Source organism: Pan paniscus, chromosome 2, assembly GCF_029289425.2.
Source record: "Pan paniscus chromosome 2, NHGRI_mPanPan1-v2.0_pri, whole genome shotgun sequence".
Classification (NCBI taxonomy): Eukaryota; Metazoa; Chordata; class Mammalia; order Primates; family Hominidae; genus Pan; species Pan paniscus.
This window is the reverse complement of record NC_085926.1, coordinates 45,782,369-45,810,184: the sequence shown is the minus strand read 5'-3', so window position 1 is coordinate 45,810,184 and position 27,816 is coordinate 45,782,369. Positions and strand designations below refer to the sequence as shown.

Here is a 27,816-nt window from a genome sequence, read left to right as displayed (position 1 = left end):
GGGTTTAACTGAAATGTATATGCATAAGGGAGTATGGAAAGAGGAGCTGGTGCGTATCATCATCTTTACAATCAATTTTTCTTGTACTCTACAAGAAGGTATTCCCCACAACCAATTCTTAAAATTTTTTGAGGTAGACTTCTCATTTTGATGGTTTCGGTGTTTGTTCCCTTTGGGGTGTTGTTAATGCATTGAGATTATCAGTGAAACTAATCTATCATTTGGGCTAAGTAATTGCCAACATCCACACATTCTTAGAGGGAGTTGTATTTTATGGTGAACCACTTCCTTGCTTGACCTGCTTTAATGCATGTGATAGTGATTTCACTAATCTAGTTTGTCAGCACTCTCCAATACTCTGCTGGTCACTAGGGTGTTTTGAAAGCAACTGAAAATAGCCTCTTGCCTACTTCAGGCCTACTCAAATGCGTATCTCCTGTAAAGAGCCCTGTAATCTGGGCCCTTCTCTTCTATAAGGTCTTGGCTACTTTCTCAGCAGCCAAGGTGGGGCAAGATGGGGAAGTTGAAGAGAACTTGTATGGTAGAACTTCATGCAAGAAGCCATGCTGCAAAGATCCTGTCTTCTTAAGAATAATGTCCTAAAATAATTTCCCCTATTTTCCACCTACTACCAGTTCAGTATTTATCAAACTTTTCTCTTTCCCATATAACCTTTCAGATTTTTACATTTTCTGTGTATCATCTATTTTTTTTTACTTAATCATTTTCTTCATTTCCTCTTTCTACTTAAGTAAAGCCTCACCTTAGTCCCCCTGCATCCCCCCAAAATTTATAGTGCAGGGGCAGCTGGGGCTTTCTGAGTCCCTCCACTTCTTCCCTCAGATTTCCCCCTCAGATTTTTTCCTCAGACTCACTATCATGGCCACAGAACCTTGCACACAACAGGGGTTCTGTAAATAGTGGCAGAATGAGTGAATCTGTTGGCATCCCTGAGGAGGCCATGATCAGCTTTCCATTCCTCCTTTTGCCAAGTCTAGGTTGCAAACACCCTGAAACTGGTGGTCTTAGTATGATGACTGGGAACTTATAAAGTCATAAGTCTCATTTCATAATAATATAAAAAGAATTTATCTTCATTTTATTTATGTTGAACTCTGCTAAAAGGTACAAAATGGACTTGTGTGCCTCCCTCCAAATTTACACACACACATACACTCACACATACACACATTTTAAAAAACTGTCACAGCAATTAAAATAAATAAAAACAGAGCCTAAGAAGATCACTAGTAAAGTAGGATGGAGCTGTTCTCCCTCACGGCTCGAATTGTTTGCTTTGGTGACCAACCCGCACTAGTAAACAACCTGAAGTACAAGTTCAGCCTTTTCATGCGCCAAATTCATCACTTTGAGACTAAAATTCATGTTCAGATTTGCTGACACTATTTAGACAGCTTATGTAACAACACTCAACTCTGTTGGGTAGATTGGCTAATGGTGATTAACCTCCTTGGTATGGAAGATTTTAGATTAAAGCAGAATTTTAAATTACAATAACTAGCTGATGGAGTTTTGCAGAATAAATTTTAAAATCCCCAAGCCACAAATGTAATATTTGCATTATACACACGCTCCTTTCATTCCCTTGAATTGATAACACTTCGCAATCACAAGATTTGGCCTAGGAGAAAATAAACGAGCTTTTCAGCAGTGCGAGCTGATGAACAACTTTGTTTACTGATCAGTCATAAAAGTTTTTATGAACTTCATCTCGCACCCACAACACCTTGTAAAGTGACCCTCTCACTATGTGAACACAACGAATGTCTACAGAGGAAAGAACCAAGTATTATGAGGATTAACTACTGGAATGGAATGTGTCTGTTAATAGCTCATAGTAGGCACTAAATAATGGCAACCATTGTTATCAAATTCAACAACACTCACTAAACAGAAATGGGGAGGTGGGATGGTAAAGGGGAAGTTTAACTGAGCTTGGAAGGGGTTAATATGCAGGGTTGAGAGAATCTGCCCTTAGGAATCTTTCAAGAAGACAGGGATCCTGCCCAAATGCCATTGCAGTGCCAAGGGTAGGGAGCCTAGCCAAAGCTGAAGTTGGGTATACCCACGCCACTGCCTTCAGGCCATCATTCCGTGCATTGGAGTGCTCCAGGTGACACACAGGAGAACCTTGTTTACTGTTCTTGACCCAAGGCTTGAGATCCTTCTGTGGGCAAATGCCTGCACATCACCTCTGTATTATCTGAGTGAAGGACTCTGAGTCCCTGGTATTTGCAATAATCGATCTCATCCTACACTTGTCCTTCCAAGCCAGTGTTTCTAAGAGTGGTCCTGATCTGTGATCACTCCTGGAACATCGGTTAAAAAGTGCAGATCCCAAGGACCCAAGCTAGACTTGTGAATCAGAATTTCTGGAGATAAGGCCCAGGAATTTGTTCAACAAGCTTCCATAGTAGTTCCAGGCATATGGAACCTTTTGAAATTCACTGCTCTCGGAGAAAACCCATGCTTTTTGCATTTTTTTTAAAATGGAAAAATGTTGCTAGAGACTTTTAGCTGGAAATATAAGAGAAGATAATAACAACACAGTAATAATAATGGGCGGAGTCATGGGGAGGGGTCGTTTGAAGCTCTATTTGAGAACCTGCTGGCACTGGTGTTGTTGGCCTGTCTCAGCCACCCTGATGCTCAGGTAGGAACTCCTGAAAAAAAAAAAAATGTCTGGGCCGCGCCCTATGAGACCATTGAAAGGTCTGGGATGTCCATTCATCCTTGGGGTCACCTATGCCACAGGAAGTTCTGGACAAGAACTTCCCAACAATCCATAAGCGGACGCCACGAGGCGCGAAGCGCGTTCGTGGCCACACGCAACTCCAGGCAGCCCAACCCTCCCGCTACCTTCTGCAACTGCAGTCAGCTCCCAAAAGTGAACGTGGCACAAAAAGGTGGGACTTCCGGCCCTGGAAGCCAATGCGCATGTGGCAGTCAACCGGTTACGCAATACTTCCTGTCGCGTGATCCTGAGGACCAATGAAAATGCATAATTGCAGTCCACGTGCCTCGGTTTCCGTTAGCAACCAGAGGCTTCTAAACAACCTACCCTCTTTCCCCATTTTCTGTGGTCCAACTACCCTCGGCGATCCCAGGCTTGGCGGGGCACCGCCTGGCCTCTCCCGTTCCTTTAGGCTGCCGCCGCCGCCTGCCGCCATGGTGAGTAACCGACCCTCAGGCGCCGCACCGCGCACAGGAGAGAGCGCGGCCGGGGCTGGAGACACTGAGTGGGTGGGCCCGGAATGATTACGTGGCCTCGTTGGGTCTGGCCGCACCTCAGCCTCCCTGAGAAGGGGAGCTGCGCCGGGCGCGAGAGATTCGGTTAACCGCAGCCCAAGACCTTCTGGGGTAATCCTGGGTGAAGCCTTTTCCCAGCAGCCCAGCTCCGCCGCATCGCTTCGTTTCTCTCCTGCCTGCGGGGGCTGGAGCCAAGGCACAACTCTTAGGTGGCAGGTGAGGAGAGCTAGAGGAAACTGCTGCCGGCCTAAGGTGCACGGCAGGGTTCTTACTCTATTTCAAGAAGCTCCAAGTTTACACACACACACACATTAACACATACCCGGGGTCTCACTCAGTTTCAGGAAGCTCCGGGTTTACACAGACACGCGCGCGCGCGCGGTAACCAGAGGAGCAGGGAGAACGAATCTAGCTTTCTGTGTGATTGAAATCCAACTTTCTGATGTGGAGGTGACTTTAAGAATCCCAGCACCCCGTATTACAGCTGAGGAATTTGGGTGACATTTCCTTTGTTTTGGCTTGCTCAAAAAATATCATTAATCCCTCCAGCGAATATAGCATGCCATCTTAAATACCAATCATACTTAGAACAGTGCACAGCACTGAAGTGTTCAGGAAAACGGATGAAACCAGGGTTGCGAGCACTACCTGAAATAGCTACTGAAATACTTCAGCAACCAGAATTTCTATTTAGTCCACACTGTGTTCCAAGCGCTGTCTGGGAGCTGAGAAGACACCTGTGAGCTAAACAGATTGCTCCCTCCCCTTCTTGAGTTTAGAGCCTCTCCACTCATTCTCTTGATTTCCCTAAAATATCAGGAGAACACGTTGAAAACAAATCACAAAAAAATTGGTATCTCTTCCTGTTCTATCTTCTGTCATTCCTTTCCATCAGTTAACAACTGAGGCTTTGGAATCAGGCTCAGGTTCTTCATTAGTAAATTGCAGATAATAACTACACAAGACTGTTAATATGATAAGTAAGATAATGCGTGTAAACAGTGCAGTACCTGTGAAAATATTACGCATTCAGTATCTGATAGGTATTATTAAACTGTGCTCATTTTTATCATTACAGTTTCCTCCTTGTACTTATCTTAAATTGTATATGGATTTGTGGGCATGGTTAAGAACAGGGAACCCTTTCTGGTACCTTACCCATTTCTCTTCTATCCCCTTCCCCCTAAACACACATACACAATTTGTGGTACAATTTCAAGACATTAGCTTGGCAATGCTCTGGCAGGATTTCTTGCTGTATGTTTTCAGCTCTTTTTATTATTATTTTAACGGAATATTTCTACAATAAAATTCAAACAAATTCTGACTTCCCCACTTGGATACCTCCCATTGTTTCTAACCATTTTAGGACTGATCATCATATCTACCTCTCATTTAGCAGATAGTAAAACTAATGTCATTGGGGTTAAGTGACTTGGTAACAGACTGTTACCAAGGTAGATAGTTGCATAGCTAGACCTAAACCTGGTTTCTAATCCAGTGCTTTGTCTATTATACCACATGTCTACCTATTCCATTTCCTCTCTAATGATTTGACATAGATACATATAGTATATGTGTGGAAGTAAAGGTTTGTGAATAGCCGTTTCCTAGGCTGATGCTATTTTTCCTTTTGAACTCAGCTGTCCACTTTTACCCCCTTTCTTCATTCCAATCCATTTTAAAGGAACTTTTCTGTCATTTGCCCTTCTCAGTTTGAGTAATTTTTCCTTCTTGGTCCTAGGACAGTCTTAACTTTCCTTGAAAGGAGGGAAAGGAATGAACAGATAGGAATTGGCCACCTGCTGGCACAAGGCACTATGCTAGGTGTTGTGCATTATAAGAAATGGTTCGTGCCCTCATAGAGTTTACAATCTACTTGGAGGAGCAAGACCTGAAAAAAAAGATAATCAATAATACGAGGTAGTAATCAGCCTGTGACGGTACCAAAGAAGTAGCAGAGATTATATATGCTAGGTTTTGGAGGAAGGCATACCTATAGAGTTACTGAGGGCATATTGGGAGATGGCACAGAGTAGGTGAAACAGGTTAGGCCATGAAGGGTGGGTAGGAATTCAGTGATGTGGTGGAGCATGTGTGTACTGGCTGGTGAGATCCAATTGTATGCATTTCTTCTTACCTCTTCATTCAGTGACATTATATTGGTGGCTCGAAATCAGCCATGATGGAAGTATTTATGCCATGGAAATCAGCAGTGCTACAAATCAGGCCCCCCTACCTAGAAAACCTGCTGTTAAATATTTACCATCATACCACTGGGTAGGATTCAGATTCTCGAATAGGAATGGAGAGATGCTTTAGGATCAGAGTAACATGAGTGAAAGTCAAGGCAGGAAATTTTAAGTCATGTTTCAGGACTGATGAGCAGAGTAGTGTGGCTAAAGTAGAGTGTTCATTTAGTAGAATCCTGGGAAACAGGGTAAGAGAGTTTGGGAGGTTTTGGGGGAGCAAAGAGTGTAAATGTAATACTATAGACAGTGAATAATTATTAAGAATCTGGGCCAGGCGTGGTGGCTCACCTCTGTAATCCCAGCACTTTGGGAGGCCGAGGCAGGTGGATCACGAGGTCAGGAGATCGAGACCATCCTGGCTGACACGGTGAAACCCCGTCTCTACTAAAAATACAAGTAATGAGTCAGGCGTGGTGGTGGGCGCCTGTGGTCCCAGCTACTCGGGAGCCTGAGGCAGGAGAATGGCATGAACCCAGGAGGCGGAACTTGCAGTGAGTCGAGATTGCGCCACTGCACTCCAGCCTGGGTGAAAGAGCGAGACTCCGTCTCTAAAAAAAAAAAAAAAAAAAAAAAGAATCTGTATTTATGCTTTGTTTTTAGCAAATTGTGACATTGTTTTGTGATATTTCTAAATTGTGGGATATTCTTGCCCATACTAATGTGTGACTATCAGAGATAATATTGTCTCTAATGTAGGTAGTCAATTATTTTTAGTGTGTAATAGAAATCTGTCTTGTTATTCACAACTCAAGTGCATATGTGACTGTAACCTGTTGTACTTGAGTACCTTAGAGATTTCCCTTTTGCTTCCCTTCAACTCTTGCTATCTCCATTCTATCCTCCAGACCTTAAAGACTTATGCCACCTAAACTGCTTTGTAAATCTCATCAGCAGCTTAATTACAAATCCAACTAACATGGCTGATGCCTTGCTCTTAGCTGACTGCTGACCTGCTCTGTTATTTGGGTGCTAGCCCTACCTCCATGGGCTTGCCTCTTAAATATTTGTCAAGCTGTCATCTGGTTTAAAGTACAGACCAATTAGTGGTTCTTTCCAAATCAAATATACTTGTTAAAGCTGTATTTAATGGGGTAAGGGTTAAGCTGCTATAACAGAGTTGCTGTTTTTTGCTGTAAGGTTAAGTGGCTTGAAGAATACAGAAGTTTATTTCTCTCTCACTTAACAGCCATCTCACTGCTCATCTCAGTTCAGTGAGAGGGTCAGTGCCTCTCCATGAGGTAGAGACATGGGGCCCTTTCATCTTGCGGCTCCCCCAGCCTCTAGGGCATTGATGTTGTCTGCATGATTCAGTCAAGTCGCCACCTCTTCCAGGTTTCAGAGAAACAGGGAGGGGCAGAGGTACACCCCATATCTTAAGACCAGGTCTTTGGAAGTAGACCACAACATTCATTGCTGAGAAGTAGTCAGCAGTGACTTGATTGCAAGGAGGGCAAGGAAGTGTCATCTAGGTGGGCAGCCATGCAGCCAGGAAGAAGGGAAGAATAGAATTTGATGGAGATCTAGCAGTCTCGACCACAGGATATCTTATGCATTTTCATTGTTGGCTCTTTGATCAGATCTTCAAAACTAACAATTAAATTACCTCTTTCTTTTTCAGGCAGAGTTGGGCCTAAATGAGCACCATCAAAATGAAGTTATTAATTATATGCGTTTTGCTCGTTCAAAGAGAGGCTTGAGACTCAAAACTGTAGATTCCTGCTTCCAAGACCTCAAGGAGAGCAGGTATCAGAGGAGGATTCTAAGCAAACCAAATAGGAACATGGATTCTTTCTGGTAGCCAGTATGGGGGTGCCATAGCAGAGGCCAGACAATTTCTGGGATTCATCATGATCAATTATTTGCTAAGAGCAGCTACACTAAGCCTCATGGATACAGGAAACAAAAGAAGTTGTATTGTGGTGAAAGCAATGAATCTATTGTCAGAAATGCATGTGATAATTGTAGGATAATTGTAGGATGGCAGAGTTTGAGAAGGAAGTTGCCAAGGGTTTGTGGATTAATGATTGGCTTGTTGTATTGAAGATTCCAGAACTTTAATTACTTGAGTTATTAATTAAATGGTTAGAGCTATAAGACATGGCAATTAGTGAGAAAACACTTCTGTGTTTCATACTGAATAATTAGTAGAGAGGAAAACAGCAGGAAATCATAATGCTGACTAGTACCAAAATTGTTAGTTGATTTCTAGCATGAGATGATAATGGTTGGACCATAGCTGATTTGTAGCAAGAGATGAATGTCAAGTCAGATATAAGTGAAAAAGACCTCCAAGTGAGCTCCAGCTGCCATAAACCCATGAATGTCTCAGTATTAGAGGCCATCAGCCTTAGACCATTCAGTCCATTAAACTCATCTGGTAATCTGGTTTCCTATCCCCCAGCAGATGAAAGCAACAATTTAATTGGCGAGAACATATGTTCTATTAAAGAATATAGAAAGATTATTAATATTTTAATAAGGATTTATATTTTAAAAGTTTTGGTTTTTTGAGAATGACTAAATTCTGCTGGCTAGATGAAACATTAAAGAATTATAAAACAAATACTATTAACTTGAGTTTAACTATGATAATGCTTTAGTGTAACTGGGTCTTGCTTGATGATGTCTTTTTGGAAGTAGGGAAGAAAATAAAGCTGAGGTTGCAGTAGCTGCTCTTCATCTGCTGAGAATCTGAGGGAGAAGGGACTTTGGAGGGTAGAGGTAGGGAGAGGAGAGGACGGTGTTACTGTGATACTGTCATTGAAACTGGAAGGCACACACAGAAGCTTTTTCAAGGATTCAGCTGTTGGGCATGAATCCTTTGCCCAGAATCATTGCTGAAGATGATTGTGGGGTTTAGTCACCACCAATGTGACCATAGGCAAGTCATCTCCACTCTTCAAATCTGTGTTCCTATCTGTAAAGTTAGGGGATTGTAGAAGATGGCACCAAAGTTCTCTTCCAACCCAAGCATTCTCTATGTAAGAGTAGTTTTGTTTTTTTGTTTGTTTTTCTGAGATGGAGTCTCACTTTGTCGCCCAGGCTGGAGTGCGGTGGCATGATGTTGGCTCACTGCAACCTCCACCTTCTGGTTACAAGCGATTCTCCTGCCTCAGCCTCCTAAGTAGCTAAGATTAAGGCACGTGCCACCACACCCAGGTAATTTTTTGTATTTTTAATAGAGAAGAGTTTTTGCTGTGTTGGCCACATTGGTCTCGAACTCCTGACCTCAAGTGATCCACCTGCCTCTGCCTCCCAAAGTGCTGGGATTACAGGCATGAGCTACCATGCCTGGCCCTGAGAGTAGATTTCTAATGCTATTGTTGATGATGATATTCATTTTTGTGGAGTGTTCAGTAGAACTTTAAGATAAGCTAGTTTTTATTATTATTATTATTTTGGGTCTCAAGAATGCAAAGAGAAGCAATATATATAATTACCATTTATTTCCCATAGATGTTTACTAACCTGTGAATAGTTCATACAGTTATTAAAATGTTAGAGAAATATTAGAAAGAAATGAGACTATGCCTTCCGGGTGACTTTTGAAATTATTAAATGTAATAAGACTGATTTCAGTGGAGTTTGAAATAAGACATTTAATACTAAAAAGTTAAAAAAGTAGATGATGGTTTTGGGAATGTGTTTGAGCATTTACTTGTATTAAAGGATGTGCACAATTTAATCATTTGAATAGATGTCAAAAATTAATTGAGTTTAAATTATTTTCAATGTTCATTAATAAAGAAGATAGTTCCCAGAGAGATTTTCACTGTAATCTTTGAATTTCTTAGATTACATGAATGTGGGTTTCTTAATTTTGCTGTATTTTGTAGATTTTTCTTGTTGTTTATCTATAAGTTTTGGATCATGGTTGTTTTTCAGGCTGGTGGAGGAGACCTTCACCATAGATGAAGTCTCTGAAGTCCTCAATGGATTACAAGCTGTGGTTCATAGTGAGGTGGAATCTGAGCTCATCAACACTGCCTATACCAATGTGTTACTTCTGCGACAGCTGTTTGCACAAGCTGAGAAGTGGTATCTTAAGCTACAGACAGACATCTCTGAACTTGAAAACCGGTAATAAAATTTGAACTTGCAACTGCGACAATAATGGCCCAAGCATAATCTTAAAAGTTAGTGAACATCTTTGGCTGCATATTTTCTTGGGGCTAGCGTGTGAGGAAATTTGGGTAGGGTAACAGCAAAGCATTGAGTCACTGAGTGATCTCTTGGGTACCACTAAGCACCCTTTTAAAAGTTCTCTGTTTCTACTGTTCCTAGGTATTACAAAGGCCATCGAGATTTATGAAATTGCTTTTCAGGCTATCATTAATTATTTCTTACAGCATTTTTGTTAGCTTGGTCAGTATTACCATCAGATTGGTCAACTAAGAAATAAAGATTATGAGACAGTTGAAAAGTCAATTCAAATATAATAAATACCATCAATTCAATCCAGTAGCATTGGAAGTTTTCCAAATAATGGAATTTAAAAGTATACATTTATTAACTTTGAAATAGGAAATATACAAAAAAGCTTATAATATGGACATCTAAGAGCTCAAATTCAAAAAATATGGTAAAATTGGTGAAGCTGAAACTCATTTTAAGAAAAAGCATGCCAGAAATCAGGAAGGACTGACCACCAAGCCCCGTGAACTACTCTAAGCACAGTCACAGCACATCAGTTCACATGCAGAGTGTTGAACAACGCTGAGGACAACCTGTGAGCTGGGGAGGAAAATCATTGAACTTCTGCCACTGTCAGTAGATGACTGGTGAGAAAACTCTGAGAAGGTGGTGCTTTAAGAAGCTTAGAAGCTGACTGCTGTTAACACTCTAAGCTTGTGTATAGTCACTTCTCATTGGCCTTTGCAAATCTTCAGATGGCACACCCCCACTATCTGTCTTTCCTAGGAATTTGTGGTACTCTTTTTCAGTAGATACTATGGACTATTTTCATTTTTCTGAGGCTACTTTATTAAGAATCTTTTTTGAACACCTACTAGCTAACAATACATACTATGTAATAAAACAGTCTCCTCATAGCACCTCAAGAATACAAAGTTGACTATAAATTTTCCTCATATTTGTATTAACATTATGGTTTATTTCTAGCAGTGGATATTGCATACCTAGTAGATACAAAATGCCAGGTACTGTGGATGATTACATTTGAGTCCATGTGGTTTAGGTTCTCAACCATTTGCAACTAATATTTTTGATATGGTGAAGTTTGGTCCACCTTGCTCTGTTCTCTCTGGCATGTAATGGGTTGGTACCAGTGATTTTACTCTTCTTGCGTGTGATATAAATCTATTTTAAATGAATAATTTTTATCTTTGCTTTCTTCTTCAAGAGAATTATTAGAACAAGTTGCAGAATTTGAAAAAGCAGAGATTACATCTTCAAACAAAAAGGTAACTTTTTGGTCATTCTAAATCCATATCTTAATAGCCAGTATTTAAAATCCTCAAGTTGCTCAAAGAATTCAGAGATCAAAACTGAGAACTCTTAAGGAAAAGCATTCAATTCAAGAGTAAAATTCAGAAATTGTCTATCATATTTTCAGGCAAAAGAAAAAATGTTTTGGAAGTAACTATGAAAAACTGCTTTTGTCTGTGATGGCTTACACATACACATGATCCCTAAGTTCAGTCTCAATCCCACTCATAAATACTCTACTCAGAAGATTCAGAGCGCAGGCTGTAGGGTCAGCCACACCTGGGTATACATCCTGGCTCTGTCACTTCCTGGCTGTGTTACCTTGAGCAGGTTATCTGAGGTAGCTGAGCTTCATTTTACTCATCTGACAAATGGAGACAATACTAGTAGTTATCTACTTCTCTTTCTAATCATTCTCATTAATTGGAGTGGCCACTTACCATTCCACTTCACGGGCACACTGTAAATACTCCATTGTTGGATAAATACTGCTGAGATGAATCTATGTACATATACATGCAAAATACTTTCCAGTTATTCCTTTGGGTCATATTTCTGGCTAAGAAATTTCTGGATCAGAGGGCATGAATTATTTTATTTTTAATATATATTACTAAACTACTATATTATTTGTGCCAAGTTATTGTTTATCTGTATTATACTTGCCTAGATCTTCATCAATATTATTGTTTTTCACAGAGTCTAAGGTTCATGTAGAAATCACTGTTTCAGCTCCCACAGGCTAAAATTCTAGTTGCTAGATGCTAGGCTCTATATCAGATCTGGCTTTGAGCTCCTTCCGTCCCTCCTTTCTTCCCTCATTTTCCTTCTATCTATATATTTTTAAAAGATACAGGGAAGATAGGTTTTATTTTTATCTCTAACATGTATGGGGCACCGTAGGACAGGCATATCCTAGGCACTGGGAGTAACAAAGGATGAAACCAACAGAAATCTCCACACCTGTGGAACTGACATCGCAGTGAATATGTTTATATATAGTATCTTCCACTTGCAAAGTGCAAGTGTTCAATGATTATACATGCTTTATTCTGTGGTGATTTCAGTTTGGTTTCTTTATTTTGTTTCAGCCCATCTTAGATGTCACAAAGCCAAAACTTGCTCCACTTAATGAAGGTGGAACAGCAGAACTCCTAAACAAGGTAATATTATTATTTTGAGAAACGGAAAGTCTCTCATTCTGTCCTGTCATTGCCTAGGGTGGAGAAACAGAAGTGGAAGGTTTGGTTCAGTTCCTCTGAGGATAATTAGTCCATTGCAGTAGTTTTACTTGATGGTACCCCATGGGCCAGAAGAGGGCATACTTAACCTTCTAGAGAGCCTGAAGTAGCTCCTGATCACACCTTTTCAAGGTAAAGTGAAGAGCATGAAATTTTGGACAGCGTTTATTGATGGACATTTAAAGTTTGTGATCTGCGGTAACAAGGAGAAGGGTTTTTAAGTTTATAAAAATTATTTATCAATTAGCCGGGTGTGGTGGTACGTGCCTGTAGTCACAGCTACTCGGGAGGCTGAGGCAGGAGAATTGCTTGAACCCGGGAGGTAGAGGTTGCAGTGAGCTGAGATCACGCCACTGCACTCTAGCCTGGGCGACAGAGCGAGACTCCATCTCAAAAAAAAAAAAAAATTATTTATCAGCACAGGTTGAGTATCCCTTATCCTTGGGACCAGAAGTGTTTTGGATTTCAGATTTTTGAATATTTGCATTATACAGATCCCAGTTGAGCATCCCAAATCCAAAAGTCTGAAATCTGAAATGCTCCAATGAGCAGTTTCTTTGAGTATCATGTCAGCACTCAGAAAGTTTCTGATGTTGAAGCATTTCAGATTTCAGCTATTTTTCATGACCCTTGTATTCTCAACATTATGCTAGATGTTGTTAGAAATAAAAAGCAGTGTAATACCTGCTTCCTTGCCCTCAAAAATGTAATAGTTTGGGTTTTTTGTTGTTGTTTGTTGGTTTGTTTTTTTGAGACAGAGTCTTGCTCTGTCGCCCAGGCTGGAGTGCGGTGGCGTGATCTAGGCTCACTCCAAGCTCCACCTCCCGGGTTCACGCCATTCTCCTGCCTCAGCCTCCGAGTAGCGCCTGCCACCACGCCCGGCTAATTTTTTGTATTTTTAGTAGAGATGGGGTTTCACCATGTTAGCCAGGTTGGTCTCGATCTCCTGATCTTGTGATACGCCCGCCTCGGCCTTCCAAAGTGCTGGGATTACAGGTGTGAGCCACCGTGCCCGGCCAAAAATGTAATAGTTTTATTGGGAAAGTAGAACTGATGTTCTAGAAATAGAGACCAGAGAATATTCTCCTGTGTGCTACAGGTGTCATACTGGGTAGCAGAGAAGACTCAGTTGTGTGTGGATAACAGTAGGTGAGAACAGGCTCTTGGGTAAAGGGGTACTAAGCTGGGCCTTGAAGGATGAAGACCAGTTAAATTGTAGAGGAAAGAGAAGTGAGTGTGTTGGGCAGGAGAACAGAACAGGCAGTGGTCAGACAGGAGGCGGCATGACTTGAAACAGAGTGCAGTGCCCTCTGACTGGGCTGATGTGTTTGTTTGAGTCTACTGAAAAATAACACAGATTATTCAAATGTTTGAGCTGTATAAGAACAAAAGTGTTTGGCCTCACCTCAGTCAGAAGCATCTGTGGGCTTGAGCATGGTACTGAAGTGAAGGAGTTCTCAGGATAAGGGGCAACAGTGTGCAGTGTAGGCTGAGAATAGACCCAGGATTTGCAGGACCAGCTAGGAGAGAGTTGGCAGGGAAGGGGGTCTTTGGAAAAAAATTTGAAAACAGAGGACTGAAAGAGGAAAGATGTGTCTGAGAAACTGAAAGAAAAGAAACTAGATGTCTTAGATCCAAAGCTGACTCACAGATACTGAGGCTGATAGGCTGGATGAAATTGGGATATTACCAAAATATCAGTAGTACATTTTTGAGCTATTATGTAATTTAAATTTAAAAATTAGATTTTTAAGTGAAACAAGTAATAATTTCAAATATTAAAATATTTTGGTTAATATAATAAAATTTGAATTTACTCACAAAGGAAATTTTAAGACTTCAAGAAGAGAATGAGAAATTGAAGTCAAGGTTGAAGACCATTGAAATACAGGTAACTGAGAAATGTTTTGACACAATTATTGAACTGCCTACAGATTAAATACTGAAAGTGTTTTGTTTAAACTTCACTATAGGCTACAAATGCACTGGATGAAAAGTCAAAACTAGAAAAAGCACTGCAAGATTTACAGCTTGATCAAGGAAATCAAAAGGTGAAACAAGTTTTAGCTACCTTTCTCACGTTTTCTAAGTAGAATGAAGTTATAAACTTAAAATTAAGTCTTAGTTACTGCTCACTGTACCCCACCCCTGCTACTCCCTGAGACAAATGCCTCTATTGTCATGTGTTGGGACATTCTTGCCCCCAAAAGGCCTGGTGAGAACCAGTGGCCTTCCCTCTGTCCATCCTCTAGGGCAGAGGGGACAGTACATAGCTCACACACCTGCAGTTTCCCTGGCATGCAAGATATTCTCACCATTTCCTGCAGTTTCCCTGGCCTGCAAGATATTCTCACATTTATTTTTTAAGTTTTTCTACAATCTTCCTGGTATGCAAGATATTCTCACTTTTTTTTTTTAAGTTTCCCCTCTCACTTTGACATCCAATTACAGTGGAGGGGAAAGAAAATGAAAAGAAAAGTTTTTAATTGGTTTATATTTGGGTTTTATTATACTGAACATTACTTAAGTTTGCCTTTGATGAGTGTGACAAAATGATTATGAATCTGCAGATGCATCTGTACCCGCCGGCACCGTAGAGTACAATGAAATCCAGTGTTGTAGTTCTTCATGCTTGTCTGAATGTAATGACTGAATGTCACTCCGCCTGCAGGAAGTCATTGTATGTACAGTCTGTCTCCTGTGGACTTTCTGTTGAGTGTGCATGCTGCAGTATGATTTCCTGTGAGCAGGACCATTTGGGTAGATATTCAGTACAGCATTGGCTTTTCTAGTGGTCATACTCTCATTGCAAATGTCTGGTAAACAAACCCAAAATCTGCTTCACTGGGCTTTTGCTAATCTTTTCTCTATGAAAAATTTCAAACATACACAAAAGTAGAGAGAATAGTATAATGAACCCCCATGCACTCTTCACTCTATTTAGCAGTTACCAATGCATGGCCAGTCTGGTTTCATTTGTACCTCTACTTTCTTCTTCCCACCAGCCATGTTTTTTTGAAGCAAATCTCAGACGTTGAACCATTTTATCTGTAGATATTTTTAAAATAGGAGGATACTTCTTATATAGCTAATGATTTTCAACCATTATATGCCAATGACAATAGATTTATAAAAACACGAATGTTCCAGAACCGCTTTATAATTTCTCCTAAGTCAAACAATTGCAAACACATTTGGCTGATGAATTTGTTTAAAAGCTTTTTGGGGCTTTGCTCCAATTTTACTTTAAGATTTTGGACACAAGAACAACCAGTGAATACGTGCTTTTATTAGTTGCAATGAAAATCTTTTTTTCAAAGACCAGATTTCAAAAATGAGGAAAGATTTTTTTTTTCTTCTGTTGAAAGTACTTTTTTTTTTTTTTTTTCTTTTGAGACAGGGCCTTGTTCTGTTGCCCAGGCTGGAGTGCGGTGGTGCAGCCATGGCTCACTACAACCTTGACCTCACCGGCTCAAGCGATCCTCCCACCTCAGCCTCCCAAGTGGTTGGGACCACAGGCATGTGCCACCATGCCTGGCTAATTTTTTATATTTTTTGTAGAGACGGGGGCTTGCTCTGTTGCCCAGGCTGGTCTCAATTTCCTGGGCTCAAGCAGTCCTCCTCCCTTGGCCTCCTAAAGTATTGGAATTACAGGCGTGAGAGCCACTTGAAAGTACTAAGTATTTCTCCATCTACATATTAACCAATTGTAGACCATTTTACTGTCTTATCAGTACAAATGTTTTTTCTGTCATGAATCTTATCCAGTCAAAAACAAGATCCAGGAAGAGAGAAGATCCAGTGCCTGTCTTATGCTATAGTTGTCAAAGTATGCAAAAATTGTACACATCTCATGAATATAAAAAACTTAAAATCTTAAAAATTTAGAAAACCATGTAATCAGTAATTGTGCTCTCATATTATTTCCTTGTAAATAATGACTAAAACATATGTCTATTAAGTTTTTGGTATAAATTATATTACTTTTATCATTTTTTCTATCATTTTGAAGAATTCAAACTTCTTTGAGGATTTTTTTAAATTTGGCTTTTCAAAATCAAACCTGTTTGCCATCTCAACCCTGGTACACACATCTTGGATGGAAATACCAGCAGTTCACAAATCATATTTTATGTATTTGGAATTCAGTGGCTACTGAGTGTCGGCTGTGTGCAAGACACCACGTACCCAGGGCTGACAATGGACTGGCCTGCTGGTGACTCTGAAGGGGCTGGCACTTACCTAGGCTGGCAAGGGAGGCTGGCATGCACACAAAACATACATCATTTTTTTCATCTCCTATGATGTTGAATCACCATTCTAAAACAGTTATTTTTAGAATATCAACATGAAATTACATGCATGCATTTATTTTTCATAGGATTTTATAAAGGCCCAAGACTTAAGTAACTTGGAAAACACTGTCGCTGCCTTAAAGAGTGAGTTTCAGAAGACACTTAATGACAAGACAGAAAACCAGAAGTCACTGGAGGAGAATCTGGCGACAGCCAAGCACGATCTACTCAGGGTTCAGGAGGAGCTGCACATGGCTGAAAAGGTCAGAAGACCATGTTTAAGGGATTTGTCTGTTAATGCATGATTAATGCACACAGTATAGAGGAATACATGTGACTAAGATAAACGTTGAACAACTGCAAATTCAGATTATTTTTTCTCAAGGTATTAGCCAATATGTTCTAAAGATTAATCATTTCCGGGCACTGATATTCTTCCATCTTTGGTACTAAAATATCTGTGATAATAAGACATCTCCTCTCCCTCTATGGTGTAGTGAAATGCTCCTCTGTAGGTGGCTTGAATCCTGCCCTACATCCCACCATGTTGCTCTTCTGCTCCTTCTTCCCACAGCCTGCAGAGGGATGAGGGACTGTTTTTTTTAAGGACTTCTATACTTTCGTCATAATTTATATAAAATATGTAGAGAGCTAGATTCTTCACTTTGGGGATTAGACTCTTAAGAATATGGGAGTTGAGGCCGGGTGCAGTGGCTTGTGCCTGTAATCCCAGCACTTTGGGAGGCCAAGATGGCAGGATTGCTTGAGCCCAGGAGTTCAAGACCAGCCTGGCCAACATAGCAAGACCCCCATCTCTATAAAAAAATTAAAAATTTTTTCATATAAAAATGGGAAAAAATATGGGAGCTAAAATTTAACTAAATTAAAAATCATTTTGCTAAAATACACTACTATGGGACTTGGGAAAAAAGTGTGCTTATTTTACAGGAAAATTAGTTTAATATTTCAAATAGATTTATCATATCCAGGGCTTGAGTTATTTACCAACACTGTACTTGGGAAAATGTTACTATTTTATGGCTACTCATTTGAAAGAATATATTTTTAAAGTTTGGATAGTCTTAGTTTTATATAAATGTGTCCTTTAAGGAAATTAGAAAATCATTAGCAAAATACTAGTAAAATTCAAGCAAAAAAAACTACATATTTTTATCACATTTGTTATCTCTTTCCTTAACTATTTTTTTAGTAATGGGCTGACATTTTTTACTAAGCAGGAATTAGAAAAGAAATTTCAGCAAACAGCAGCTTATCGAAACATGAAAGAGATTCTTACCAAGAAGAATGACCAAATCAAAGATCTGAGGAAAAGACTGGCACAGTAAGCCACACTGATCCCGCCTTTGGATTTCTCTCTCTGGATTGATGTTTGTTCTCTGTTAAATCTAAGCTTGTTCCAGAGAGGTCAAGCCGGTGGTAGTTGCTGGATCATTTAGTCCAGAAGCCTTCATTTGAGGAAAGTGGAGGAGCTCTGGCCTGACCTTATCTATAATGCCCACCAGGGCTTCTTTTTAGGTTCATCTAGGCCTTTAGACTCACACAGGCCTACAGTAAGCTGCTCTTGGCAATGGATTCACTTAGCAGGATGTCAGACAGGAAACACAGCAAGCTCACAGGGCAGCATTAGGTAGTTCTCTTCTCCTTGGTGGTATACTCTAAGCAGTCCAAGAACTGGTCTTACTGTTCCCCTAAATGACAGTTTAAGTTGGAGAGAATGAGATTCATGCAGATGGGTGTCATAGCCAGCTTGGCTTAGAAGTCCGTGTTCTACATAGGATTAGTATCTCTCTTAGCAGTCACATGATACCCAGTTAAGGGTATGTCCAGTTAAAAGAACTCATCGCACAGGGGGAAACCTAAAGTGGTGGCTCCCACCACGTATTTATAGTTCATTCATAGTCCTCCAGGTCCAGATGTGGTCATCAGATGTTTTGCCTGGAAACTGAGTTGACATTTTACCTTTATCAGAGTTCCAGGGGAGCAGAGCTAGAAAGGGAATTCAAGGTGAGATTTGTCCTTAGAGAAGTAGATTTGCCCTTAGAGAAGTAGATTTGCTAGCCCTTTACTCATATAGTCGTATCAACTGTTCTTGTCAACATGATGATTGAGGTAATTATATGAAGTTATCACAGGTCTAAATGCCAAATATAGAGACTTGGAGTCTTAGCAGTGATCTGGCCTATCCTCCTACCTGATGTAAAAATCCCCTCTGAGTCACCATCAAAACAAAGTTGAATGTGTCCAACTTCTACCATAACAGTAATTTGAAGTGAGAAATATAGTGCCACTGCTTCAGGTAAACTTATTTGGTAATAACAACAACAAAAGGTATCCTGACATTGTGTTCTTAATTTATATCTCCAGATATGAACCTGAAGATTAAAACTGAAGATTTCATCTGGAAGCTACCACATGCAAACATACAAGCAGTCTCACCTCAGGCATGTATTTTGAAAAGCATTTTGTCATATCCCCTCTCCTTATTTTTCTAATATTTAGACTTTGAATATTTAGAACTAGAGTTCCTATTTTCAGCTAGTTGAAAACAGAGAAAACCTTGTGATTCTGTCTGGTCATCCCACACACCTCTCTACTGAGTGCTCCAGAGTCTTAGCTCACATGCACTGAGAATTCTTTACAGCAAAGAAGAGATTTTTAGAGTGGGAAGAAGAGGCTTATCCTTCTGCATTAGTATAAAGAGTCTGTATTTTTAATAAATGTTAAATAAGCTAACAATGTTTGTACTTATGCATTCCCCATGGGTAAAAATAAATAATAGCATCGTTAAAGATAGTTATTACCAAAAAAAGAGAGTTATTACAAATAAATATGTCTCTTTATTTTTAAAAATGAAATCTTAATTCATTTACTCTATTTGATGATAAACTATAAATTCATTGAAAATGTGAATTCTATTATGGGTAGCCTTTTTACCAATTATAAGGAACATTTACAGCAGTGAACATGAACATTCACTTAGCTTCCTCAGTCTCTCCATCTTAAAGATCATTTATCAGAGGAGGTTCAGCATTTTTTGCAGCATAACTTTTCATGAGTCTGTATTACTAATGGATAAGTCAAATCCATCCTGCACTTCTACAGTTTAGAAAGTATCTGGACTCAGAATAAATGTAATATTTATACTTGTTTCCAGAATGTTATTTTACATTTTATGTTCAATAAGAACCCTTTTTTTTTTTTTTTTTTTTTTTTTTTGAGACGGAGTCTCGCTCTGTCGCCCAGGCTGGAGTGCAGTGGCGCGATCTCGGCTCACTGCAAGCTCCGCCTCCCGGGTTCACGCCATTCTCCTGCCTCAGCCTCCCGAGTAGCTGGGACTACAGGCGCCCGCTACCACGCCCGGCTAATTTTTTGTATTTTTAGTAGAGACGGGGTTTCACCGTGTTAGCCAGGATGGTCTCGATCTCCTGACCTCGTGATCCGCCCGCCTCGGCCTCCCAAAGTGCTGGGATTACAGGCGTGAGCCACCGCGCCCGGCCCAATAAGAACACTTTTTAAAAGACGTATATTCAACATAAAATCAGCTATCAGACTTCAGATTAGACTTTATTTATGTGGGTCTATAATAATTGTATTTTCAAGAGGTTTTCACTATATTTGTATTGGCCTGGTTTTCTCAGACGATTTTGGACAAATCATTAGAAACTGGGCATCATATCCACAGTTAAGTAAGGCAGTGATATACTATAAGGATAAACAAAGTCAAGTCCATAAAGCAATAATCCCTCAGAAGGAAAGTCCTTACTTTTCACATATTAATATTTAGTAATTTTTCCTGCTTCTAAAAGTAAGAGTATCACACCCTAAATGAACGCTGTCTACTAAGAGACATCATTCCATTTCCACAAATGAAGATTTTATTCCAAGAAACGAGTTTACTGATTGGAGCATAGGGCTTGTTGTTATTTTTATTCAAGCTTTTAGTAATAGCCTTGAATTTATTATTTTTCTTATAGGCTTTTTGTTAAAATAGTGAAGGAACAAATGTTAAAGGGTAAGATAATTTCCCTGCAAAAGGACACAGAAGGCAGTCTTAAGAAGATGAATGGATGAGAGAAGGGAGAGAATAAAATGCAATAACAAGCCAGCATTTACTATGTATTTTCTCCTCACCTGTCTCTCCATATTTAGGTCACTTACCAGTTTCTGTGCCCTTTTGGAGCTTTTGTTGAGGGCTTCATTCTCACCCTGTATTTCTTTAGCCCTAAATTGACACTCTCTCCAAAAATCCATTCCATTGTCTGTGGACCAAGATGTTCTATGTAATTCAGAAGCAGAACTCTTGGCTAAAGGGCTAGTGTGGCCTTCAGAAACCAATTATTTTCTCCCTACACCTTTGTCAGTTTGAAACCAGTGAGGAAAAAAGGTATGTTGATAAGAAACCTATATTGCTAGGTAGAATTTGTACTTGTTTTCTTGGTAGCAGTTTTGAAATATTCTGTACAGTACGTTCCTATTGTTTAATAATAAATTCAAAAATATTTCTAAAACCTTAAAACCAACTACGCCAAGCATTAAGATAAACAAATATGATGTTCTTTGACATAAATCAACGTGATGATTCTTTCACATGTAAACACATTTTAGTGTTTCTGGTTTGTCATTTTTGTTGTTGTTGTTGTTGTTATTTACTCTATACCCTTTAGCAAAATACAGTTTTAAATTTTTATTGTTTTTAGTAGTTTTCCAACTTTAAGACTTATCTAATTTAACTGAGAAAGAAAGCCTTTTTCATATATATATATATATTGGATTTCTAAGGATGGTGGTTTGAGCCTTGATTAGACTTTTGATGAGCTAAGCCAGACAGGCAGTCTGTACATTGATGGCCATCACAATGCAGCTTTGGTTTAATTTAATTCAGGCCTGCTGCTGAGTTATGCACAGACTTTTTGTTGACCAAAATAAAATATAAAGGGTTTTCTTCTGTTTGACATTTGTGTTCATTTTTTCTCTTTATGTATTACATTTTAACCTATATTAAATAAATGCTTAAATGATAATTTTCTTATGTCTTATAAAACTCAGCATAAGAAAAATACTGCCCTGCCTTGACTGTGTAATCTTATTTGATAAAGCCTTTGCTATTCATTATTTCCATTCTGATTAACTGAAAGAGATTTATAGAGATGCTCAAATTTTAAGCCCTTGGTGCTTTTAGATATATATTGGTTGCAAAAGTTTGGCATTAATGATTTCCCTCTGCTTATGTGTAAATGCCTATGTTCCAAAGCTTTGCCACTAGATATTCAAATCATAAATTGCCATGTAAGCCAGTCTTCCAGAAAGAAAAGCTATTTCAGCAAAATGATATTTCACATTTAGACAAAACAGTAGTATTTAGACAATAATATTTTGACAAAACCATTTTCAAAACTGCTTAGGAAAAAGGGGAAATATTATACTTAAAGGTAATGACCTCTGTCTTGAATAGAGGTGAGTGGGTTGGTGACAACTGGTTTGGAGGCTTTTGTGGGGGGCTGTGGTGTCTTTTGGATTGTGTCATCAGCTCCTTCATCAAGTAAGCGTGTAGCTGTTATTGCCTATTGTAAAACATGAATTGATGTGAACAGTAGTCAATCTCTTACATTATATGAAGTATAACTTCCTCTCTTTTTTGCCTATAATACATCCTTTAACTTTTACAGATTAAAAAACCACTGTTAGACAAAGCAAAATGGAACTTGGAAAATCCTTTATAGTTTTGTAAAATAGCAATGGGCTTACTGTCAAATTAACTAACAGCTTATTAAATGGATTTTCATGAGCACTTGGAAAAGAAACATAACCACCAGGAGCCAGCATGGATCTCCCTAGTAAGAAATCAGGTATTGCAGGGCCAGTCGCAGTGTCTCATGACTGTAATTACAACGCTTTGGGAGTTCCAGGCAGGGGGATCGCTTGAGGCCAGTAAGTCAAAACGAGCCTGGCCAATATCGCAAGACCCCATCTCTACAAAAAATTTAAAAATTAGCAGCACATAGTGGCATGTGATCACATGATATGGCAGACTAAACTCGTTTGTCTTTTTTTTTTTTTTTTTGAGACAAGAGTCTCACTCTGTTGCTCAGGCTTGAGTGCAGTGGCGTGATCTCAGCTCACTGCAAGCTTCACCTCCCAGGTTCAAGCCATTCTCCTGCCTCAGCTTCCCGAGTAGCTGGGACTACAGGCACCTGCCACCATGCCTGGCTAATTTTTTTGTATTTTTAGTAGAGACGGGATTTCACCATGTTAGCCAGGATGGTCTCGATCTCCTGACCTCATGATCCGCCCACCTTGGCCTCCCAAAGTGCTGGGATGACAGGCGTGAGCCACTGCACCCGGCCTCATTTGTCTTTTTAAAAGCATGAGAGGTATAGTATGTCAGAATTTCAGCAAGGTGCTTGACAAAGACCTCATGATAGTCTTGTTGAAAAGAATCGTAGGTGGGTTTTCCCAAATGTAGACTATAGGATAAGGATTTGGGTGCAGGTAGTTTATTTGGGAAGTGATTTCAGGAAATCCCGCGGAAGACTGAGGAACTGAGACAGATCGAAAGAGTCACCACTATGGGCAACTGGGACCCAATCCTGCTGGGGACCCTCTGAGACATGGTACAGAAAACATCTCTGAATTATTACACTGAAGGACAAGGTAGCTGGGAATATTATCCACCACTTTCCATCCCTCACTGGTTGAGGTTAGAAATCTGAGGTATTAATTCCTTGCCATGTCCAGCCTGCCTGGATGTGGACCAAATTCCAGAGAATGCTCTCAGGCAAAGAGACTCCTCCAGAAGCCAAGCATGGGAACTGTCTGCTTGCAAACTCAGGAGTAGATGGGGAGTGACTGTTAATGGGTCCTGCATTTCATTTTGAGGGTATGAAATGTTCTGGAATTAGATAGTTGTAATAGTTGTACAACTTTGTGACTATACTAAAAATCACTGAATTGTATACTTTAAAATGATAAATTTTATACGTAAGTTATATCTCAATTAAAAGAAAACCTCTGGGAATAAATGAAGGGGATATGTTGAAGTAATCACCAGCATCTCCAGCCATCCACTCCGCTCTACTGTACCACCTGGTGTCCCATGTTAAGTTCACTTTCTCTCGAGGATAATGGTTGGTCACAATATTTTTAAAACAATGAATACAAAAAGGAAAACATCAACGAAAAGGTTAGTGGGACAGGCTGTAGTCCTCTCTGTTGCATATTGGTCCTGAAGCCATAATTAACATTTATCATCTCTCTCTTCTACTTATTCTAGATTCCCCTCACCCTCAACCAGCACTTTTGCTGGTCAGCATGGCTGGCCTCATGAGATGACCTAGACTTTCCTTTCTTAGATGTCTGAGCCCCTGATCATTTTGCCCCTGTCCTGCTGTATTTGTGAAATTTCCCATTTATTGTTACCCCCACATATCACCAAGAGGTACCCCTACACTACAGCCTGAACCATAGAGAGGTACAAAGCCCTCCTAACTGTGTACTCAAAACTTGCAGCCTTCTGAGTGACCCAAGAAATGGTCATAGCAATATTCCTAAGTGTTGTACATGCTGACTTCAGAATCCAGATAATACTACCTAGTGCTTACCTCTCTTAGTAGTAGAAGGTACAAAATGCAATAACTGGCTCTTGACTTGGCAGATGTCCCAGTATTCCCTAGATTGTTGGACCTCTGACCTCTGAATCTTTGTAGGAATTACCTCCTTCTCTCTGGTGCATGTGTCATGAGGAACACTCAGATTATTTGCCAGTTCATTCCTGTTCACTAGGTCCAGTTAACATTTTGTCATCAAAGTATTGGACCAGGATGATGTTCTACAGAATGTCACGATGATCAAGGACTTCTTTGGACGGTTTTGTAACAGCAGGAGGGTTTATATGCTCCTGGAGCAAAACTTTGAGTGTACACTGTGTTATCTGACCCAGGTGAATTCAACCTGTTCTTGATTCTCTTTTCTGAAGGGGATTTAAAAGAATTCATTAACCAAATCTCCAGCCTCATATCAAGTGCTGACTCGAAGGGATGCTACATCCAGCACAGCAGCTGCTATTGGAGCTACTTCTTGGTTTATGTTAGTCCACTGTCATCTTCCACTTTTGCTCTGTTTTGCTTTGCAGGAACCATTCAATGGGATATTGTGGGGATCACTGTCAATACTCCTGGGATGTTGCCCCTGATTTTGACCAGGAGTGGGGAGGGGGTGGGATGGAGAGAGCATTTTGGAGCATTAAATAAGCCTTTTCTACCATTATGGCTCTTATCCCTCAGGTCAAGAAACCAATTTTGGGGTCTCTCAGTTAAGTGCACTCATCCCATTTATCCTCTCAGAAACAAGGGAGATCAGGGGATTGACCCACAGGCCTACTGGATCTGCCCTGAGATAGCCTTGGGTCAGAACTTTATAGATTGCCTATCTTATATGTCCCACTCTAACAAGAGGGCTGTGATGGTGCTTTAGATCCCCTGGGTATGTCACTCAGGCCCTATGTTGAGTAGCTCTTGAAAGATGTGTATATTCTGCTTTCTCAGCGTACAGTTACTCTGAAAAATGGCCATGGGGCTCTTTGGGAAAGATTTGAGACAGTGCGTATTATTTAAGATTGCTATAGTGCTGCAGGGCTCCTCCTCAGGAGACCCAGACTCTCCTTCAATCCATGGGCTCTGGAACTGAGAACTGACTAGGTCTGGTAACTATGAGAGATCAGGATTTTCCACTGTGGTGGCTGACATCAGTCTTTTACTCATCAGCTGTTTGGTTGGTTGGCTTGGTTTTATAACAGTAACTTCATTGACTGCCCATTCACCTCACCTCTAGGAGCGCCGTAATCTATTAGCCACTGGTCCTTGGCTCCCTGGTTGTTCTTCTGGCCTTACGGCCCATTAGGTTACTGTATTCATTTTATTCCTCTAATGTCTGAGTGCAGCCGTTAGTTTTTTGTTCTGGAATCCTTCCTGTCATAGGAGGCCCAGTTATGTGCCAGAATCTTCTGTTGTCAGTTCTAGCCAACAGAAGACAGCCACCACTGAGCTTCTCAACAATGTTAATGTCCCCTTACCAATGCAGTCTTTATTGTTTCAGTGAAGGAAATACCCCTGCCCATGGGTGGGCTCTCTCGCCTTATATCCATTCTAGCATGTCATCCCTCTGAGCCTTCTGAACCCTCCTCAGCACTCTTGTTAAGCAGTTGTGGAATCTCCACCTCGTTTTTGGCATACCATCATCCTCAAGCACCAAGGCCCATTGCAGCAGTGTATTAGGACTGGCTCCATGTGTTCTTACAAACATGCCAAATCCTGAGTCACAGAAGACAGTCTATGTCAATAAACTCTTCCTTATCCAACTTCTTTTCTACTTCCCACTAGGCCAGCATCCTCAAGATCCATAACCATACATGTTCTTCCAGTTTCTGCCAGTCCAGGTTCTGTTCTTTTGGGGGACTAATCCATTTCTTCTCAAAGCAGGATAATATTTCTCTGCATAGGGCATGCTGATATTCAGCCCTATTTATTGGTTTAGAAGTAATGAGTGGAAGTAGGGACCGATCCTGAGGAAGACCAAGGTTATCTTGCCAGTCTCCTTTCAAGAGAGGCCTTGGAATGGCTTCCAGGTGATAGGAGGCTACTCTCCTCTAGCAAGGGGGAGTGAGCCACTTCTTCTAGACCCAAGGGTTCAGAAGAATCTGGGATATCAAGGTTGTTGAGGGCATTTGCCCAAATGGGCCCCTCATATCTCAAGAGTCACATTCCTTCCCAATCAGGGCCCTGACTTAAGCAAAGGAGACTTTCCGGGCATGTGAATTTGGTCTCCTTTGAATCTGCATCACTGCTGTAATCCAATCATGGGCCTGATTCTCAGTACATTCTGGCTTCTGCACATAGGAGATGTGGGTTCTTTTAAATAGAGACCTGGGGGCTTTCTAGTTATCAGGGCATCTCTTCAGGTAATAGTTGGCTAATCAGAGACTGTCTTCTCTTCTTTCATTCCAATCCATACCCAGGTGAGAGTGTTGGTAACTGACCCAGTAGTGTGACAGGGTTTATCACCACTACACTTACTACTAGCAGTGGGATCCTGTTGTCATCTGGCTGGCATCAAGTCCAGTGTCTCATCCTGAGGCCACTTTCTAGGGCCATTTCTGGCACCAGATGTTTTATTTCAGCTCCCCCAAAAGCAAAACCCTGAGGCAGGGATCTTGGTTGAAGTGGGGAGGGGATCCCAGAAAGTGGGGTGAGGGTACGGAGGCATGAGGCAGGAAAGGGAAGAAAGGAGATAAAATGTGTGTTAATGAGCAGGTTAGCACTGTGGACCACCACGCTCAATCCCACTGAGACGTGAGAAAGCTGGGAATGTATCCACCAGGCCTTAATTTATCAAGATGAGGATTACTCCTGAGATGTTAACTCCTTGTTGTTGGACCTAGGCTGAACATGCTTCCGTAGCCAAGAAAGGGCTTCAGGTGAAGAGACACAGAGAACCTTCTGCAGGCCACATTCCAGGCTGGGATAAGGGGAATTGGGTGTGACATCAATAGCATCTCATCCCACAGTAAACTAAGAAGATAGAAGAGCAAATGCAAGGAATATTTGCATGCTTTCAATACTTACTCATCAAAGGGTCAACTCGACTTAGAAGAAATTACAAATCCTGCTTACCATTTTCAGCCCAGTATGCTCACGTGGCCAAGCCACAGCTGCCTTTAAATAGTAACAACTCTGAAAAAAAAAAGAACATCCCTGGACTGAGTGCCTGGAGCAGAGCCCGTCATTATGACTCAAGTATCACAGGTGCTCAATCCAAACACTTGTGAAATTGACTTCTGTTTCCTGGCCAAGTACTGCTTAAGCCATGAAAAACCTTAGTGGTTAGGTTGTAAAAGAAATCAGATATTACCTATAAAGTAATTTCCTAACACTAAAATTTCTCCATATAAATAACCCAAACTTCTTTAAAATCAGACATTAAAAACCTTTAATACAAAATATAATTTCCTGCCTTCTTAAGCAGTGAGTCATAAGCATAATCTTATCTTTTCCTGATGACTCAAAGTCATTATTACAAGTGTCAATTATTGTCCTGCACTGCAGTGCCCTCGGGGCTGCTGAGGTATGGAGCTGTTTGCCCTTTTAGTAAGTGATTTATAAGCACTGTTTTTTTAAACTGCTGCATCTACGTTTTATGGTTTATGCGTGTTCTTTCCTTTTAGGCTGGTAGCTAACATTGGTTTTGTTTGGTTTGCCAATCTCTTGCCATTTTCCAAGGTGGGCTTGGAAAATAAAT

At 40.4% G+C, this 27,816-nt stretch overlaps 2 protein-coding genes across 5 annotated transcripts in view; one reads left to right on the top strand and one right to left on the bottom strand.

Moving 5' to 3' along the window:
- CCR9 (C-C motif chemokine receptor 9) overlaps positions 1-27,816 on the bottom strand; it is a 107,191-nt gene that overhangs the window by 57,919 nt on the left and 21,456 nt on the right. The window contains exon 4 of one of the 3 annotated variants that reach the window (XR_008624729.2): positions 22,208-27,251. The exons of the other annotated variants lie outside the window; for them this stretch is intronic. The gene's annotated coding sequence lies outside the window, so the exon portion shown is untranslated. Of the gene's footprint in view, positions 1-22,207; positions 27,252-27,816 lie in introns of those variants that run through there. 3 annotated transcript variants of the gene reach the window in all.
- Positions 465-21,479, top strand: LZTFL1 (leucine zipper transcription factor like 1). Of its 2 annotated transcripts, XM_003818482.4 has the most exons (10): positions 465-3,192; positions 7,141-7,265; positions 9,408-9,602; positions 10,885-10,945; positions 12,062-12,133; positions 14,037-14,102; positions 14,185-14,262; positions 16,593-16,769; positions 17,745-17,848; positions 18,892-21,479. In XM_003818482.4, exons 1-10 carry the CDS (start codon positions 3,013-3,015, stop codon positions 18,908-18,910), a joined length of 1,077 nt encoding a protein of 358 aa, XP_003818530.3. In that variant the 5' UTR covers positions 465-3,012; the 3' UTR covers positions 18,911-21,479. The 2 variants fall into 2 exon arrangements, with proteins under 2 accessions (XP_003818530.3, XP_034812166.2); XM_034956275.2 differs by lacking the exon at positions 17,745-17,848.

Bases quoted from the DNA above. Each gene is read 5' to 3' on its own strand.
- LZTFL1 (XM_003818482.4), top strand. From the start codon at position 3,013: ATGAAAATGCATAATTGCAGTCCACGTGCCTCGGTTTCCGTTAGCAAC. The intron at 7,266-9,407 runs GTATCAGAGGAG...GTTGTTTTTCAG, and splicing joins CAAGACCTCAAGGAGAGCAG to GCTGGTGGAGGAGACCTTCA. The intron at 12,134-14,036 runs GTAATATTATTA...TTACTCACAAAG, and splicing joins CAGCAGAACTCCTAAACAAG to GAAATTTTAAGACTTCAAGA.